Here is a 20,577-nt window from a genome sequence, read left to right on the forward strand (position 1 = left end):
TTCTGAAAGTTACTTAAAGTAGTACCTTTAGAAAGGTTTTGGAATGGTGAGTCATCTCAAAAGGGATGTTAGATGCTTTTGCGGAGACATTTAAATTCGAATCCACGAGCTACCAAATTATTTAAATTCGTAATTTTTAGGAATAAAATTAGTGATCGTGCTAGAGCTAAAGGTATATATCAAACGAGAAAAAATATCTACGGTTTTCCCCAAAAAAAAAAAAAAAAAAAGTCGTTCGATGCAAATTTAATATTCATGACATTTTTGTTTTATAACATTCCAAAATAGTGTTTCATTTATTAAATAATATAAAGTACTTGAGATTTTGTATTCTACTTTCTTGATCAAATATTTAATAAGTTTATGTTTTGATAAATTTATTATGATATGAAGAAAGATCTCAAAATATAAGAATTATTTTTTTTTCCGTCATGTTATAGATGAATTCATAGTTATATTCCATTAATTTCAGTCCCTTTTCATTCGATTACTGACGTGTTTGATGTCTGGAGCTAAGTCATCAATTCTCAATATCACATTATCATTTTCCGACCTCATGTCAATAGTTCCGTGAAGAAAGAATAAAATTGGATGGAAAAAAAAAAAACACAAATCAGTACTGTACGTAAAACCATAAATTGATCAGAAAATGAAAAACGTACAACTCACATAACCAAAAATGTAATTTTCTCTTTAACATGACCAACAATATCATATGTTGTACTATTGTAAGTTAGATACAAGATCTCGATTGTTTTCGTCGTAAAGATAATGCATTTAAAAGTGAAATCCAAATTAATTAGAATATTGCATAATAATCTTATCAAAGGAGTCGATAACATGATAAAAGGAACTAGAATGCACCATGGCGATCGCCATCGATAATATTATATATTTTATTAAGCACAAATAAAGACAAATGTGATAAACAATCGAGTGATCATCTTTTTAACATTAGCCTCATCGAGCAGCCATGCACATGTAATTTGCTATGGGTTTGGTTTATCCCCTTATCCTTACAGTGCCCTTTGAGGTCGGCAAATATATATATATATATATATATATAACCCTACACTCCAGCATAGTAGAAAGAGGAGAGGATATCTTTCTTATAAAGCTATTGCCCAATTAGGGTTTTCCTTGTCACATCTTGATTAGCCTCTTCAATTATATTCCGAGTGCTATCCCTTTTTATCTTCTAGTTTTCCAGAAGATATGATTTATTATGATTAATATCCTCAAAAAGTAGCATTTTTTTTAAACTTCTAACGACATGGTTAGTTAGTAGCGATTGAATATCATCCTATCTCGAATGTTCTCGGATGAATGAGACTATATATATGAAACGAGTATTCTACTAGTAATTGTTTCGTGTTAAGATTGAGATTTGGACTTAACTCAATCTCAAAAGTTAGCTCAAGAGGGGGAGATGATTATCCAAATCCATATATGCGACTTTCAGGTACTATATCTAACTGATGTGAAGCATCTCAACATTCTGTATCCGTCTGAATTTAATGAAACATTAATATCCTTGTAAGTAGATTTAAAACAATTATTGAAAACATGAAATTTCATCTCGCGAATGTGAGTATTCCTAGGTCTCGAGTTCTTGCAGTACTACCAAAAGTTATAGCATGTGGTAACGATATAATTCTAATATTTTAATTAATACTACAATAGCCTAAACGTCATGTAATGTCGACCACTCTTCCAGCAAGGGAAATTATTGCATTCAAACAATGTCCTTCTCAATAATTGCATTTCTTGAAATAAAGCTACGAGAATCAAATACGTGATATTCTCTATTGTACCAATTATAGAATCAATTGTCTGTCAATTTTACTTAAAACTATACTAGATGACGGTAACAGTACAACATCAATATTTTAAACCGTACAGCAGTCCAAGAGCCACGAGCCGACAGCTCTCCCAACAAGAGCAATTATTTCACCCGTACGTATAAAAAGAAAAATCAAGTTTTATACATATATTTTCTGATTATATATATACTTCATTTTCTTCATGATTAATAGAGTCGTCTTGACCGATTAATCCCTCGACTCGATCGAAAAAGAAGTGTTACAATCAAACTTCCAACTGAAACAGTTGATTGAAAGCATTGGAGGGGCCTTCTTTACAAGGCTCCAGATCGGAATAATGGTCTTCCACGTTGGTGGCATCAACATCAACATATGCATGCTAATATATCTGCTTTTTCAACTTTTATTCAATCAATTTATTGGAAGTACTAGGCTTAATGGTGGGGGTTGTAAAGTAAACAAATCTCTGATTCGACCCACCCCCACGCTTTTCATCTCGATACTACTTAATACGTAGTAATTAGTGGGTAATACAATATATTAAACTTAATTCCTTTGTGCTTTTAATTAAAGCTATCCTACAACAAATGTATATTACATGAGTATATTCCATGTATCATTACAGTTGGACTGTCCACTAATTTACTACATAGGTCTCATTATAAATTTCGCATTGAGTAATTCAACCAACCGATTAATGCAGTATCCTGCAAACCACGTTAAACAAGTAAACCGCGTGATTAACTAAACCGTGCGAGGTTCGCCTGCTTCACCAACTTACGCTTATTTTTAATCTCGTGGGTATTATTTTGGTGGGATGAGACGATAAACATCTCTAATATAATGCAGTCATAAGTTTACTCATTCTCGATCGTCTTCTGATTGGCATCTTCCCTAGTTGAATAGTTGCATGTCCTTAGGCCAATTTGCTAGAATATTTCAGCATAATGTTGAGAGTTGAAGGAACTAAATGGCCCCTACCATGCATGACTAATAATACTGCAACTACGGAGTCCGTGTGTACGTACGATCTAATTGTTCGGATGAATTTATATATAATCAAGTAACTTTTGGAACTCTCACTCGAAAAAAAAAAAACCTCCTCGGCCTAATTAAAGTTATTCTCGAGTTATTCGAAGTCTCATTCGAGATAAAAAAATTAAAGCTTGCTAGTCGTTTGAAGACTGCTGAATAAAATAATTTAAGATCGATTTCAGCTCGGAAAAAGTTCAAAAATGTTCTAGTTTGACTCAAATTCAATAATTTCGAATATAAATTGAATAGTTTTGAGTCAGCTGAATTCGTTTGCACTACTTATTACGAGTGTTTTAAATGCGGCGTCCACCGTCTCGATTTTTAGTAAGGCGGTGTCTCTTAGTGTTGTTAAAAAAAATCGACCGTCTAGACGGCCACCTAATATAATATATAGAATTTTTTAAAAATATATATAAAAAAATTTGTTCAACATATTTTTCAATCAATTTGTATTGGATAAATATAATGGATATAATATTGATTTTAAACATTGCATAGACGGTGGGTTGCTGTTAACCTACCGCGTGGTTACCTTTTTTTATAACTATGATTATTACAACACACCATGGATCATCTGTATCATAAATCAAGTACATGGCTTATATGTCATCCTGCAGTATTATTGGGCTTAGCCGAAGCCCAACATGGCCTGATTATTTTACTCTATAAAAATTATCTTTAAAGACCAATTAACAAACCCTTAATTCAAGCCCAAACAAAACCCATTTTGTCCCAGCAAAAACTGACGAGCACCTAATGATTTTACCTTTGATAACATAAAACTTTAAATAAATATTTAGTTGAACTAAATTAGATAACATTAATTACAACTAGAAAAAGATGCACACGCATTATATATATAATTATTATTTTTAATTTGACCAAATAATACTAAATAATTAACACGAAATTATTTCAATTTAGAAGACTTGTTCGATTTAAAAGAGAAGTTTTGTTTAGATTTTTTTAATGAAAAATATAGAATGACCCGAGGAGGTTTTTAGTAGGGTAAGAAGTGTAATTATGAAATTAAATATTTTGGTATCTCTAAGGTAATTATTCTAAAGATCTCATAGAAGTGTAGTTGAAAATAGAACATTAAAGACAAGATTAAAGGCAATAATTAAAATTTTAAAAAAAATAGTTAAAATAATTTTTTTAAAATCAAAGATGCCACATAATAATTATCATAAGAACCCCCTTGATAAATAGTATAAATTTTATTGTTACATACTTAAGGCTGAGTGAAAAACAAAACTACGACATCGCTTGGCTCGTCGATGGGATTATGAAATATGTGTAAGATAACGATGATTAATTAATATAATTGATAAGATAATTGTGTACAACATTAATTTTTTTTATAAAACTTGAACCGACATTTAATGAACAAAATATGAGTAATCAATCAATTTCTTATCATCGACACGAAACACTGCCTTAATATCATTACATGGATGTCCCACTCAAGATTATCAAAACCCTAGGCAAAAATTATACTATACATAAATAATTTCTGAACGCCTAAGTCCCAACTAGAGTTTGCGAATTTAATTTGGTTACAGGAGTGCATATGAAGTCCAGTACGGTTAAGAGAACTATATATTTTTGGCATTTTGGCCCAAGACACTTATTTTCAATCCTATTAAAATTCTAGGCAATTTTTAGCCCAACAAGAAAGTTTTAGGCTTCATTTCGATGGACGGATTTGAAATCTATAATTTTCGATTATATTTTTATGTTTAATAATAAAAAAATAAATGAAATTTTAAATTCACATCTTATTTATTTATAAATTAGTTGTACAAAGTAGAATGAATTTCAAATATTTCTATTATTCAATGAAATTAAAATATATTATAATTAACATGAAAAACAATATATAAACATAGAATGAATTAATTTGAAGTTTATGGTCTTACTTCTATAAAACTACAAAAATACAAATGAATATATTTAAAATTCATGGACTTGAAATCAATCAATCCGGACTCAATTTTAGATTCCACTTGCGAACATTATTTAAACCCAATAATTCAAAATGAATTTGTTTCGTACACGATTATATATTTAAAAAAATTTATAGAAGGAGTGAGGGATTTAAAGATAGCGTATCACTAAATAAACATCCCACGACACGATTATATAAGTTTAAAACATATGTTCATGATGATTACATATTTACCACGAAATAAACTATATTTAAGATAATTATTGTAAGAAAAATTTGATTGTAATCATTAACATTTATAATAATAAGATGTGAGAAATGTGTGTATTATCATTTTTTTTATTTTTAATATTAATCTATCTGAATAATGGCATGGACATTTGTAGTTGGAATTCTATAGTATTTATCTTCACAAAAAAAATTTTGAGACAGTTTCATCGATCAATTTTATCAGACAAAATTTTTATTTAAAAATTATTATTTATTATTATAAATATAAATAGAGTTAATAAATTGATTGGTGGTAGTTGAAAAACATGGTATGTCACATGTGAGATGTACTAATTTATCTTTATTTTTATCTTTATCTCTGTTACGTACGGTTGAGACTACACGTGGATTATTTTTCAAATTGATTTTTCTTGACTAATAATTCAGGTTACACGTGGAGTTCTATTAAGGAATTGATTTTTTTAAACAATTTTGGAATTTGATTTGGTATATTCCATCGGATGATTAAAATCCATGTGTAGTGATTAAATTTGAGAATACTTATAAAATAATATCCAATAAGGAACTTAAGTAAATCCTCTGTAATTTAATATTCTATAGAGTAATAAAATTTTAAAATAATATATTTTTCTCTTGACTTGGATTAATTTATTAAATTATTTTTTGATAAATTAATTAAGTTATTTTTCAGAAGAATATTGTGTAAAACTATAATTTTTTTTTGATAATTAACACTTGTAATTTATTGCAAAGCCATTATGTCTTTAGTTACAAGATGAATCAACTATAAGGGAAAATCGCCAAACTCCCAAACAAATTGAGAGTTGGAAAAAATAACAAAAGTTGATATCGAATGGACAATCACATTTGCCGATCGACGAACATGAAAAAGTGAACTGCTATTCCAAGAATTCAATAGAAGTTTGATGACTGTAACACTGGATCCTGAATAGCTGAGGTTCTCTTCCGATCTTGTGACTGTTTACACGATAATGAGAGAATATAATGAAAGGATATACGACTAAATTTATGTTGGTTGAATAAAAAAATTCTTTTTTTAAATATTAAATTATTAATTTATGATTTTAAATATAGTCAATTAAATGATATTTTTTTTAAAAAAATGAGGATGGCAGATAAAGCACGTGGCTACACAATAAAAATTTAATCTAAACTTTACAGTAAAAAATTTCGACCAATCGTTCATTCTATTGATTTGGTATTTATAAGAACAAACTCCACCTCATCGCCCAAGATCCAAGCTAGGCAACCATGGAAGTCAACCGCCTGTGCTTCCTTCTGCTCATCTTCCTCTCCATCTCCACCATCATCAGATGCGTAAGTTTCTTCTCTCGATCTTCTTCAAATGTTTCTTCACTCAATGTTTAATGCTTACGGCATGCGCAGGACGATCCAGATTGCGTGTTAACAGTGTACGTGCGGACCGGATCGATCATTAAAGGAGGTACCGACTCGATCATAAGTTTAACCCTGTACGATTCCGCCGGCTACGGGTACCTGATCAACAACCTGGAGACGTGGGGCGGGCTTATGGGCGAGGGATACAACTATTTCGAGAGAGGGAATCTGGACATCTTCAGCGGGAGAGTGCCCTGTTTAAACGGGCCGGTATGTGCGATGAATCTGACCTCGGATGGATCCGGATCTGGGCATGGATGGTATGTGAACTATGTGGAGGTGACGACTACCGGGGTTCACAAAGACTGCGCGCAGACAAAGTTCACGGTGGAGCAATGGCTGGCGCTGGATACAAAGCCGTATAATCTCACCGCCATCAGAGATTATTGTTCGTACTATGCAAGCAAGAGTCCCCTGATCTACAATGCCGATTTGCCCGTCATTTCTGTTTCGTGACTTTCACCAGCCCGTTTTGTTGCGGGCTTTGAGTTCGTCACACCGTCGTGTGATTGAGTTCTTTTTCTTTGTACTACAGTACTACTACTACTACTTGTCGTGTGGCGCTTTTGTATAATGTTGGGGCCCGGCCCGAAACACCCTGCTTGTTGAGGGCATTGTAGTCATGTTGTTGAAATAAAATTGCCTTTTAGGCCCCCATTTTTCTTTGATTCTGTCCTTCTCTTTTTGAAGATTTTGTCATATATATTTATTAAATTATTATTATTATTATTATTATTATTATTATTATTATTATGATTATGATTATTTGTGCCAGTTGATAGATTAATAAAATATCAATAAATTGAAATAATTTATGAGGACCAAGTTAGCTAAGATTTTAAAAGAAAGCAGCTGTAACATTTAATGAAAATAAATTTTCTGTCAACAACTTTTACTACTTTGGTCTAAAATTGGATTTAAGTCCAATTTTGTTCCATGTATTTTTAGGATTTATTATTACAGTATTTTACATCTTTTGTGTGATTGTATCATTCAATTTACTGTAAAATATAGCTGGAAGATATTTAGTGCAATCTATTTGATATATACATCTCCAATTAATCAAGGTGTCCACATTTCAAACATGACATACAATATTGACTACTTTTAATTAAGTGACAACTCATTCAAATATATAAATATTTTTTATTACTATTGATTTATTTTTTACCTCTAAAATGAATATCCTATTATCTTCATTCCTTGAAAGACGGGAGTCCATTGTTCCCTCCAGCTTCGAACCTAAAAATGCAGGTCAAACAAAGATTAAATATACACAAATATTCATTAAAAAATATTATATGATTCGATATCAATTCAGTTCGAGTTCATTTTGTATATAAAGAAATAAAGAAAGTATCTAAAAAGTACCTCAAACATGCATATATGGCCTTCCTCGATCCGTTTTTAATCTCTAGGCTTTCCTAGTTGTGCCTTGGCTTCCTTCCATATCGTCGCCGCTTCCTCGTCGTCGGGATTTTCTTTCATTAATACCTCACAATCTTGCACGCACGCTGCCCAGTTTTGCATCTGTAATCACATTTGCAAAAACATGATATATGTAAAATTATTCATTTGGTATACCAATCAATATTCTTAAAAACTAGGCATCCATCCGACCTTGGCATACAAGTCGGCTCTTCTTAACCTGGCCTTGGCGTACCCTGCGCGGACCTCAAGTGCTGAACTGCAGTCCTCTATAGCCTTTTCGAATTGGCCAAGTTTAGATCTGCAGGCCGCTCTATTGCACAACAACACTGCATTGTAAGGGTCGTGACCAAGACCTTCTCCATATGCCACACATGCTTCCGAATATCTCCCCGCCTTAAACAACTCGTTCCCGTTTGACCTGGCGATCGTGACTGCCCTTGCATGCCTAAGTATCATGTTTGCTTCTTTGTTGTTTGTGTCCAGAGTTGATGCCCGTTCGACGGCTGCCAAAGCGTCATCGAACCTAATAGTACCACAGATTCGGACATGATAAACATGGAATATGTCTGTTGGATGAAATAGAGCTAAAGAGGGCAAGTAGGAACTAGGAAGATCACCATTTCCGATCAGGGATTATTTTGAATCCGTCTATTTATATTTCTCTCTACTTTTTGTGTGTTTTATATGCACCATTTGAATATAGACTAACCTGCCAGCAGCCATGTCAACTTGAGCACGAAATAGTAGGAGGCTTGCGCTTCCAATCGGGCCGAAGAATTTTACACATTCTCCAATGTCAAAGTCCGGGCCTTTTCCCATTGTTTCCATGGCTTCTTGATGCCTATTCATCTTCAGCAAGGCCTCAGCTTTCAAACCGAATATCTTCAATCACAAAACCAACCATAAATCAGAATCTGATAATTAGCTTCTCGAAGAATGTTTTTAAGTTTCATGTCTAATCAAGAGTGCAAGACTAATTGAGATATAGAAGTTTTAATGATGATAAGAAACTAGAGTTTGATCACGATCGAGAATAAATAAACACAATAGTGTTAAAAATAGCAGTATTGTATCGTTATTTCCACGAAACTTGTAATCATTCATAGTAGACGGAGGCAAGGATAAAATCTCTCATTGAGATTTGAACATGGATAAATTCTTGTGTTGTGTATCATTTTCTTTATTTAGATTTCTCGTTTTGACCGCTGTCTTCCGTTAGGAAAGTAACTGACAATTCACAACTACTTCGATAGTAAATAAATTGCTCGAAATGTACAAGCAATGGCGGCATACGTACCAATGGTGCGGAATCAGCCCCGGCAGCGATGGCAAACCCGGCTTCTTTTAAAAGGGTGTTCCAATCTCGTAATTTCTTCGCCTCGGAGCACTTGTTCAGATGAATTTGTACTCTTCTAGCTTTGGTCATATAATCAGGATCAGCCTCTGATCCTGATTGCTTGAAATGATGCGCAGCCTTCTCTGTTTCTCCTAATCTGTCAAATTGTCGTGATTGTCGGTAAATTATCACATTTATGTTGCAATGTCACGGGAAAGGCAACAGAACTATTGCGGTTGTTCTATACATTTTTACGTATATGCTCGTTGCGCCAAAAAAACAGAACTTAACCTTCTGTCATCATTTGATTGCATCGGTGTTGTCCACGTCTCGACGAACAATTTGAAGAAATTTAGAAGTAAATTCATTACCTGACATAAAGAGTGGCCAATCTATTATGAGCTCGCTGATAAAACGGATCAATTTTAATAGCTTCTCTGCATTCAAATGCTGCATCAAGAAGTCTTCCCAAGGCAGTAAGAGCCGCACTTTTGTTGCTTCGGTACGACGCCTTATTGGGATCAATGGAGATTGCTGCCTCATACAGAGCCAAAGCTTCTGCAAACCTCCCATTCTTGTAATCTTCATTGCCCATAATCTTCAACTCTTCTGGATCCATCCTAGTCGACAGAGCCCGACAGAGAGGAGAAGAACTTGGTTTTTCAGATCCTTCCTTTTTCTTAACGACATTAACACTTGTGGAGCATTTCTCATTGACCGGGTAAAACACATTGGAAGGATTCGTGTCTACATTTCCTCCTGGTTGCCTTAAATTCCCTAGATCACCCATCAACATTACGTTACTCGAAGATGCCCTCACTAACGTGCTCGAGCCTTTCGATCTCTGATGATCTGTGATCATGCTATCAAGCTCGCCCGAGATTCCAAGCGATTCCTGGGGTACTTTCTTCTTTTGTACATAGCCATGTTGGTTTCTTGTAACCGCGGTTTCCTGATATGAAGCTTGTGAGGCCTGATGTTGCTGATGAACGGGTGGAGATTTCGAATGGTTTCGGAGGGGCCGGGCAATGATCCTATCGACTTGTTTATGATTGTCGGATGAGTCCAAGAATGCATCATTCGAGCCACCTCTATGCCTTTTGGATATCGGAGAGCTTGGAATTCGGGTAATATTGTTCGGACTTGATGATTGAACAGAGCCTGTTGATGTTGATCTTCTTGGCCATATGCTTCTACGTCCAAAAACCGCATTCAATATCCCACAACCTGATCTTTTCTCCGGAGAAATGTCTCCCATTTTCAAAATTTAAAATCTTTCCTTACTGGTGTAAGAAATTTTGAATAAAAGTCCAGACATAATATTTGATTCAAAGGATGAATATTACATGCTAGGCATGGTGAAGATTAATTTTTTTGATCAGGAAGTTTTCATGCACGGAGAAAAGAGAACGCTAAAATTTCTGTCAATAATTCATTCAAGTTGGAATATTTGAGGCCAATGAATTGAAGAAACAATATGTATTCATTTGTAGAAGACCCTTGTNCACATATATATATATATATATATACACACACACACACACACACACATATATATATATGAAAAAGAAAGTTTATTAAATAATTAGTTCGCTCAAATTCTCTCTTTTCTTCCTTTATAGGTTTCCCGTATGGGTATGTCAAAGAGAAAATAGAGAAAAAAATAGTAATCATCCTGTTAATTTTGGGATATTTGTTCTGGAATTTTTTTTTTTTTTTGTAGTGTGTGGTTGTTTCTTTGTAATTTTAGTTATTTATGTTATCATGTATCAGTTTTAGTCCGCTATATTTATTTTTTGAAAATTTTAGTCATTTTCCGACTTGAGGTTGACGTGACACCAATGCAGTGCTGATATGATAATGACGTATATAGTGTCACATCAATATTTTTGATGAAAAAATGATTAAAATTGTCAAAAATCATAAAATATAGAACTAAAACTGAAATTTGATTACATAAAATATTAAAATCGCGAAGCGACGAAATTATGAAACCAAAATTACATTTTTTCCTATTTGTTTCATTCATCAAACTTTTTGTTTTTCACCTTCCATCGAATGATGTGTATCTCACTTTATCTCAACTGTCAAAGCATCCGAGTACTTCCCAGAAAAGGGAACGTTCTGTCCATAACACAGAGAGCCTTTATGGGATTATTACACATTATTCTATATATATGTGTGTGTGTGTGTGTGTGTGTGTGTGTGTGTGTGTGTGTGTGTGTGTGTATCACTACTTCTTGTTGGTTTGTGCGTTGGAAAGACTGCTCCTTGAGACTCGGTCATGTAAAAAATGAGGTTCTCAAAATTTTTAGACTAGAAAAAGGAAAATACATGCTTCCTCCTTGTTTGGTTGAATTAAAGAGGAAAGCATTGCATTGGCGCTGTAGTCGTATTCATTATTTAAAATTTCTCCCAAATTTTTGATTTTATTATCGACATTTTAGATTTACTAACTTATCATAATAGAATGTAATCCTTTTAACAACTTTTTCCTAGAATTTCAAAAATATATAAAATAACAAAAATTTGCTTGATTTTGCAAATATATTATTGTATGTTAGTCCACAAGAAATCGACAAGATAGTTCATTAATCGAAATTTTAACTATTTACATTATTTTTCCTATGTTTAACACCTTCGCTTATTTTACATGTTGTGGAGCAATCATTTAAAGGAGTGATATCTTATTTAATATAAAAAAGATTATTTTTAAATTAAAAATTACTTTGATACATTTTTTTTACATCCAAAATTAAATAAATTCCACCACCACTCGGTTTGAAAGCATAGACATTGTGTCCTCGTTTCGAGATACAATTCAGCAGCCAGCCGCATATGAACGAGGCCTGTTATTTCTTAAATCATAATTGGATTGACCAAAAAAAAAATCAAGTACCAGCAAAAAGTAAAAAATGAAAGTTCAACGTGCTAGCATTTCCCACATCATCCTCTTGAACTATAAAAGAATCGAAACCAAGCAAAAAAATAACATTCTTGAATTTTTCTATTCTGTTTTTTGAAAGAAAAGAAACAAATATTTAAGCAAAGAACTGGCGCCAAATTCCACCTGATTAATTGAAGAAAGGGATTGTGCCTCAATCTTCAAATGTAATAATGGTCATCATCATGCCGAAGAGAGGGTAGTTGAGAATTGTCCAAATCAAAACATTCCCACAGTTTTGGCACTTTTTTCAGATTATTTTGGAGTTCTCTTCATCTCGTCAGCTATAGCTTTCACCAGCTCATCTGGGCTATACTCAACGCCGAAGGACCTCACAACTAGCATGCTCTGGTTCACCAAATACCTGTTTTGTATTATTTATACAATCAGAACATTTGTTTCGATTGGATAAAACTCCATTGACTGGAGAAGGAAGCATCATAACAAAGGGATGTAGGGAGAGAACTAGCGAGTTACATGTTATGAGAGGACTCAACAAGGTAATCATCTCCTTCGTCGTCAACTTTTCTAAAGAATACTCTGTATTCTTGTGCCATCTGCCTGATAGAAGCCACTGGTCCTGTTAATCCCACTATTCTCGAGTCAAATTCTGTGTTCATAAAAGAACAGCAGTGGAGTTAGAGTTTTACTTTAAGATGAGGAAATCCTTACATCATGTTGATAGCGGTAAACATCAAACTTCTCCATTTGAAATTGCAGAAAACACCTTTCTACTGTTGATAGATACGCTTCTAACATAAAATTCAGGGGCAAAACCAAATATGGAAGACATACAGATTCAATCTGTTTAGGAAGATTTCAGAATGCCAATACTACAAGTATAAAGACGTGCTTGTTTGTGTTGTATCTTCAACCTAAAACTCACAATTTGAAATTCAATGTTGTTACATTTGAAGAAAAGAGATAAAAATCAGCATGCTAGTGAGACAGCATTAAAATTAACCGTAAATCGTATAGTATGAATCAGGAATAAAAAATGACCCAATAACACAATCAGATACGTGAAACACCATGGGAGCCAAGTCATTTCCCGAAGAAGAATCATCTCGACATTTAAGGACTTTAACATTAAAAATACAAATATTACAGACTCAACTTATGTGCATACACAAATATATGAGCCAAAGTAACATGGGACAATCCGAGCTCCTTTATCCAATAAGAGTTGAATATATGGTTGTTTGGGCTAAAATTAAATTTGGCCCAAGCGATTGGCCCAGGCCAATAAGATAAAGTTAGTACTTTACAAAGTCAAGCCTAGGAAATGATGGAAAGACCTACTAAATATTCAAATTAATTTGAATTGATTCAGGCACTACAAGAGCAAGGCGGGATTCATTAACGACAGTGGGGAGTTGAGCAGAACAGGGAGAAACCGTCCAAGCGTTGAACAAAAACAGAAAGAAATTAACAGAAAACAGACAACTCATCGCTCAAAACGCTTGCAACAACTCTGCAAAAAATCGTCGCTTTAGTTCTTAGTTTCAAGCATTTTCCAGATTTTCAGTCCAGTTGCTATCAATTCCATTGTAATTTTATGTTTTGTAGACTCCTTGAGATGTTTGCAAATACAGTATCATAGTAGGAGTCTGTTCTTCTCTTTCCAGCATCGTTTTCAACTTAAATTCTTTGTTTTAGTCTGTATATTGGCTTAGGACCTTATGACCAAATTTTGTTCCTTCGTCGTTTGATTTTCTAAGAGTTAGATTTTTTTATGCTGTTCACTAAATTTGGTGCATTTGCACCTAGCACGCACGCATTTACAAAATTTGGAGCAAACAATGGCCATATTCCATAATTTAAAAGCACGTGTTGTAAATACTTTTGTAAGGTCAGACTAATGAATCACATTTAGCACCCTCATTGCTAAAACATTGAACATCTAAGGATAAATGTGCTCTATCAGCCTTTAATCAAATTCATAGTTCAACTAAGTTGATGAAGATAACAAAAAGTTAGTCATGAACAACTCACCTCTGATATAAGCACGAAGTTGTGACGGGGTGTCCCGTCGAGGATCGATGGTTACAAATATAGGCAAGACCTTAAGATTCTGTTCGGACTCTTATTTCCATCAAATAACAGTGTCAATAATCTGACTGAATATGAAAAAATAGATGAAACAATCTAAAGGTAATAGTATGACCTAATATATCAATCGACTTTGCCATCTTCTGAACTTCAGCTGGTCCAACATCAGGAGACGAAGTATAACCAAAGTATAGAAGAACCCAATTACCCAAAAGATTCTGCTCAGTGACAAGCTGACGTTCTGTATTGATTAGACTGAAAGGGCCACCAATAATGGGCCCACTGATGGCACTTCTTTCAAACTTTTCACCTTTGCCTATTGTTGCAGACAATGATTCGTTATTAACAAGTCGTCAAATCAATGACATAGATGACAAGATATAAAGAATATGGCTTCAGTCCAAACACTTTATTAATGTAAAACACAAGAAGTAAAGGGGAACAATTAAGAGCTACAACAGTAAATGTGGTAGTTGCCACAAAATTCAGTGCATTTAACTCTAGAAATTCAGAGCTCTGTCATTTGAATTCAAGGTACCATAGATGTTACAGCTTTTTACAGTATTATTGGATCTCCCCGCAATCCATTTTCATCATTGTGCACCCTGCTGTCTGACGTACAAACGACTATACTGGGATGATAATTTTACACCTAGACTTTTAGGTGAGAACTATAGGTCAAAAATTTGTTTTGTAGTCACCTCAAACAAATCCTAAAATAGAGCAACTAATATCCAAAAAGTAGAATATTCTGGGCAATCTCCTAGATTATTCATTCAATTTTTTATGGATGTCAGAAATTACTGATAAAGAGTGAACAAGATACTGCTAATGAATCATCCACTAAACATATTTCATCAAAGGCGCATGGTAAAGATGGAAGACACCTAGCCTAAGCCTCAAGGTCATAGTCAGTGATGTAATTTACTATGTTTGGCAAGAAAAATAATAAGAGGTGTATAAACACATGCATGGGTGTCACTTTCTTCAGATAAATGAATTTTGGACGCTGGTTTCTTTATTTATGCATTGAATTGAGTTTCTCAGCTTTGTCTTTGTTTAGTGTATACAATGTAACCCATACGCACATCCTTCCGTGGGTTTTAACAAAAATTCTATTACTGAAAAAAAATTAATCTGTGGCTGCATCCCTTTAAGGCCATCCATGAATTTAAGCATTTCATCTACAGTAGAATCTTGCCAACAGAAATTCCGCAAAGATCTGACCAAATCAATAGAGGATATGCTAATTATGATGCCTCCAGACTCCAAACATCCACAAGTTTTAGGCAAATCCTAATGAATTTCTTCTGAACAGAGAATATTCGAGGACTAACAATTAAAATACATAGAGCATGCGGACAAGTTAAATGAGCTTGAGGGTCAACTTCTCCTTCGAGTGCCAGAGTCTTACCTTTTAATAATTTATGTACAATACAGCACATAGAACATGAATTAACAGCAATTCTAAATCTTTATATGCCGCTTTAACCACAAAATTTTTAAATTCGTTAGGGACCTAGATAGTTAGCAAACAGAGACAACGTATGCTTTCAAAAGCCAGATCAATCAATATAAGTAACCGTGAGATCACCTTTTGGAACTGCTCTCTTTTCATCGTTATTGTGAATGAAGAAAACTAACCCACCAATTCCAGCCAGAACAGTAACAAACTGCAAGAATAAATGTGAGATGAGACGAATTAACTGCCCAAAGAAATTGCATACAGCATGGAATTTCGAAGCATTTAAAAAATGAAATCATGATTGCATACAACAAAAGGTGTCCGAGAGGTGGGGGAGACAGTCTGTTCAGGTAATGGAAGAGGAGAATTAGTCCTGCTTGTGGACCTTGTGCTGGAAGAGCAATGTCTTCTAGATTGATCAAACCTATGCAAATGGTACAAAAATGTATCTATGTTGTAGTCGCAAGACATTAAGATTCATTCAAAATAATATGAACAATAAAATTGGGCTTCTGATGAGATGAGTATAGGTTACAGTGTTCATTGCCTATAGAAAGAAAACAGATAGTAACCAAGATCAATGAAGTTCGCTCAAATTCTAACTACGCCAAAATTATAAGCTGTCTTATATGTATCCAGCTGCATTTGACAAAACAGGTATAACCAATTTCCCATTCCTATTCAGCAGACAGAAACCTTGCAACTTTGTCTAACAAATTTTACCTCACTCAACAGATATTTACTAATGGTAAATCGTTCTGCATAACATTTTATTGATCACAGTGCACTGTGCCACCAGATACCACCCACTATAAAAATGTAATTTACATATCCCATACTTGATGAAAATTTGAAACGATGAAAAATACTTCTTGAAGCAACCCAGAATCTCAGAATCCCTGGTTATTGTCTGCTTGGTCAATGAATGAAGAGATAAATTGCTCTGTCCAAACCTTGAACAGAAACGAGAAGAGAAACACTTAGATGCTCCAAAACCACAAAATGAACATATGAATCATTAAAAAGCAAAAGAGGGAGAGATTTCACTGAGAAATACTTCATCAAACACTTTTTCGAAATGAAATTACATACAGAGATTACACGCATAAACCACTTTTTATTTAGAAAGCAGCACGTTGCCAAATTTTTCCTCATGTCCTCTCTAATCAACATATGCTTAGCCACCCATCTACCCAACCCAAATCAGACATAACTCCAGTTGATTCACAAAAGGTCGTTTCAACTACAGATTGAGTCCAAGCGTATCAAATAGAGCCAAAACACCAGATAAAAAAACAAAACCATTTTCTTGAGACTTGAGAGGGGAGCTGAAATGAGATCATATTTTCTTTTCTTTTCTTGAATGTTTTTTCACAGAAAAAGCATTACATCAATTGCCGTATAAATTACATTTCACCACTTCTCTCTGATTACAAATCTCATACTTCTTTAAACAATTCATTTCCAGTCAACTACTATCAATCCACAACTATACACTAGACAGTGTCCTCAGGGAAAAACACCCTCTAACCCCCAAAATACATTAGCTCCCTCCTTGCAAATGCAGCTCCACTATCAAATACAGAGCCCACTAAATTCATTCACACTAATCTAACACAGATGACACTGAAACACACACTCCATCTGAATAATTGCAAAAGCTGAAACAGAATTTAACAATTAATTCTAATTCAAATTCAAATATCAAAAGAAATGAAAATATTACCGCCTGAAATTCGGAAGTGATGGTCTCGAACAATTTCTCAACGAGGAGAAGACAAATTTCGACAATGGCATTTTCAAATTTTCATTAATATTTTCTTGAATATATAAAGTAGTTGTTGGATGAAAATTAAGCAGCTGACTCGGGAAAACGAAAAGAGTATAATTACTGTTCTCAATTCTTCTGCCTCCTTATGGTAAAAATTGTCGTCTGCCTTTTCTTTTTCCCCAAGAATTTAGTCTGGGCGGATCTTGAGCACTGTGGGCGGGTTATCTCGACCCGAAAGAAAAACTTTTTTATGAAGAAAAATTTTTAAAAAAAATTTTAAGTGCAAAAGTTGTTTTATCTTCTAAAAATATATATTTAATTAACACAAAAAATTTTGTGAGACAATTTTGCGAGTCATTTTGTGATACAAATTTCTTATTTGAATCATTTATGAAAAATTATTATATTTTACGTCAAAATTATTATTTATTATTATAAATATAAGTCGAATTGAGTGTCTTACAATAAATCTATTGTGAGACCGTATTACAATAAATCTACTAATAATTAATCATAAAGAATATGATAGATTTATTATTTTTGTATCACACACGCATTATAAATTTTAATAACGTAGAAATTATTTTAGAAATTTAGACTACGTTGTAGTTGAAAATATATATTTTGAAAAATTAAATCGAACACGGTGATTATAGTGGTGGGCCAAAAAAACAAGGGAATTTTTCATCTAGATTTGTTGGTCTTATTAGATTGGATGAACTAATCCGAACGGTTGACTAATTTCGCCTAGAAACCTACACAAACCATCTAATACCTAATATGATTTATTAATCGATTTGTTTGAGTTCGTAAAATATATAAGTGTTTGATCAATATTTGTGAGTTCGATTCTCTTTATCAATATTTTTTGGATAGCTTTTATCACACATGGTTTATCCAGTATGATTTATTTGTCTAGTCTAGTTTGTTGGTTATTGCATTAGCCTAATATGCTCATTAAAAAGTAATGAATATGATTTTCATCAATAAAAAAATGACTGATTATATTTACTTGAATAGAAGAGTATTTGTCATGGTATTTAAAGAATGTGACAACTAAACATACTTACCCAATGGAAGGATCGGTCGATGATTTATAATTCATATAGCCAAAGGAGGGACAGACCTTAGCTAGTGGTAGGGATGATCACATTTTTTTATCAATCGCCTTAGCCGAATTGAACCGACCGTTTTTCTTCACGTTTTCTAAAAACGCGATAAAAAATAATAATACAGTGCGATTATTTAGTTTTTCGGCAAGAAAACCAAATCACCCACCTAAACCGCTTGACATAGTTTTTGATCTAGGGTTATTATAATTTGTAAACAACACACTCAATTAAGGAAATTGTCTCTCTTTCAACTCTAATTTAAAATTCATTTTCAAAAAAAAAAATCTTCTTCTTAAATATTCTTCAAATTAGTCTTGTATTTGATAGAATATTTAATTCTTTATATTACAAATATTTTGTTTGAAGTTTAAAAGTATAAAGTGCAAAGATCATTTTGTTATGATTGTCTTATTGTGCGCCAAGTATATTAAAATTTATTGACTTGGATTTGAATATTGATTATTATTTTATTTAATTTTATTTTTTTATGATTTGAACTATTTTTTATATTCGATATATACTTTATTGTTATTGTTTTCGAATAATTTTACAAACCACGATTTTTTTTAAAAAAGAAACACAAAATCATAATGTGGTCCTCTAGCTAGTACTAGACCAGACTCCAGCTCTATCTAGCCCCCACCCCACCCCACCCCACCCCACCCCAGCCCTATAAGTTTGTATATTTATTGGTATTGGTCATATTATAATATATTCGGGCTTTTAATTTTCTTTTTTTTTTATGGATTACTTAAGATTTCATGTTATATATTGTGATGTTTAAGATGTTATTTATTTTTAAAAGTTGTACAAAATCATATTTTTAAATATATATAAAATCTAGAGTTATGTGTTTTGTGATAAATAAAAATAAGATCATTTAATTATATACTTGGCGTAGTTTGGTACACATGATAGGATAAACATGTGATATATAATATAAGAATAAGTTAAGAATAAATAAGATGTAGGATATTATATTGAATGTTTAGTATGATTTTAATAAGAGTGCTTAAATTTATATATTAGATTGTAATGACAAAATTAACATTATCATAATAAATTTTATAATTTCAAAGTTCTTGCTTGAGTTCATATTTCTTATCTGTTCATGCGCTGACAGTGCTTGCATGATTTATTTATTTTTACCTAATTTTATATATTATATAATATGATAATTGAGCCCTTGATTTTGTGATTAAAATCAAATATCAATTTTTAAAGTTAATCGAGTGATACTAATAATTTTATTGAGATTTATAAAAATCATTTATATAATTATTTCAAGTTCATTTATATAATTATCATATTATATAATATATAAAAATAAATAAAAATATTTATTTGATGGGACGGTGAAATGAGATAACGATAGGGTTTATGATTTTTATATATTGGGGACAATTAAGTCATTTGTAGTGTTTTTTATCATTAAATTAAAATTATCACATATCATAAAAAGAATATTTTATCTTTGTATTAAATTATTTATCACGGGTCCATGATATTATCACGAGCTTTCTAAAAAGGTATTGTTTGGGCTAAAAATAATTAATTATGGAAGCCCAATTAAATTATATAAGCCCATAACAGATTAATTCTTACCAATTCAAACCGATCACAACGTGGGAGGAAATAAATGGAGATCGTGCGAAGGTAGTGGGAAAGATCATGGGCTCATGGGGGAGTGGAGAGAAACGGCACAGCGCTGGGAAGAAAAAGACATCGGCGCATAGAACACAACACAACTCAACTCTACACAGACAAAAATCTGCAAAAATACTCTCTGCGAAAATTCAATCTTCAAGCATTAGTTTTTAATCGTTCCAGTATATTCCTAGCACTCTACGTTTTCTCGCTTTAGATTTCAGCAACCAGTTATTATATTTTTCAAGTTTTTGATGAATTACTACAGTTTTGTAAATTCAAAATCATGTCAGGGGTTTATTTGCATCAATTTCCAATAGTTTTCTTTATTTTGGCATTGCATTTGTTTTAGGAGACTAG

The 20,577-nt window shown here is 32.9% G+C and overlaps 3 protein-coding genes and 1 long non-coding RNA gene across 6 annotated transcripts; 1 reads left to right on the forward strand and 3 right to left on the reverse strand.

Annotated features, from left to right (window-relative positions):
* Positions 1-6,222: 6,222 nt before the first annotated feature.
* LOC140963736 (PLAT domain-containing protein 3-like) lies at positions 6,223-7,127 on the forward strand. Its single transcript, XM_073423117.1, has 2 exons — positions 6,223-6,378; positions 6,448-7,127. Exons 1-2 carry the CDS (start codon positions 6,313-6,315, stop codon positions 6,913-6,915), a joined length of 534 nt encoding a protein of 177 aa, XP_073279218.1. The 5' UTR covers positions 6,223-6,312; the 3' UTR covers positions 6,916-7,127.
* A 360-nt stretch (positions 7,128-7,487) lies between these two features.
* On the reverse strand, positions 7,488-10,668 carry LOC140965062 (inactive TPR repeat-containing thioredoxin TTL3). Its single transcript, XM_073425108.1, has 6 exons — positions 9,598-10,668; positions 9,188-9,383; positions 8,600-8,772; positions 8,080-8,413; positions 7,831-7,989; positions 7,488-7,701 (listed from the first exon to the last, which is right to left on the reverse strand). Exons 1-5 carry the CDS (start codon positions 10,482-10,484, stop codon positions 7,867-7,869), a joined length of 1,713 nt encoding a protein of 570 aa, XP_073281209.1. The 5' UTR covers positions 10,485-10,668; the 3' UTR covers positions 7,488-7,701; positions 7,831-7,866.
* A 1,467-nt stretch (positions 10,669-12,135) lies between these two features.
* On the reverse strand, positions 12,136-17,700 carry LOC140964746 (protein SCO1 homolog 2, mitochondrial). 3 transcript variants are annotated; one of them, XM_073424666.1, is made up of 8 exons: positions 17,414-17,700; positions 16,557-16,640; positions 15,997-16,111; positions 15,817-15,895; positions 14,338-14,538; positions 14,166-14,255; positions 12,648-12,780; positions 12,136-12,534 (listed from the first exon to the last, which is right to left on the reverse strand). In XM_073424666.1, the coding sequence occupies exons 1-8, from the start codon at positions 17,482-17,484 to the stop codon at positions 12,426-12,428; spliced, it is 882 nt and encodes a 293-aa protein (XP_073280767.1). In that variant the 5' UTR covers positions 17,485-17,700; the 3' UTR covers positions 12,136-12,425. The 3 variants fall into 3 exon arrangements, with proteins under 3 accessions (XP_073280767.1, XP_073280765.1, XP_073280768.1); XM_073424664.1 differs by having other exon boundaries at positions 16,527-16,640; XM_073424667.1 differs by lacking the exon at positions 16,557-16,640.
* On the reverse strand, positions 14,804-15,799 carry LOC140964747 (uncharacterized). Its single transcript, XR_012172918.1, has 2 exons — positions 15,673-15,799; positions 14,804-15,532 (listed from the first exon to the last, which is right to left on the reverse strand). It is a non-coding gene; the product is annotated as an uncharacterized lncRNA (long non-coding RNA).
* Positions 17,701-20,577: the final 2,877 nt, after the last annotated feature.

Source organism: Primulina huaijiensis, chromosome 18 (genome assembly GCF_012295235.1).
Source record: "Primulina huaijiensis isolate GDHJ02 chromosome 18, ASM1229523v2, whole genome shotgun sequence".
NCBI lineage: Eukaryota > Viridiplantae > Streptophyta > Magnoliopsida > Lamiales > Gesneriaceae > Primulina > Primulina huaijiensis.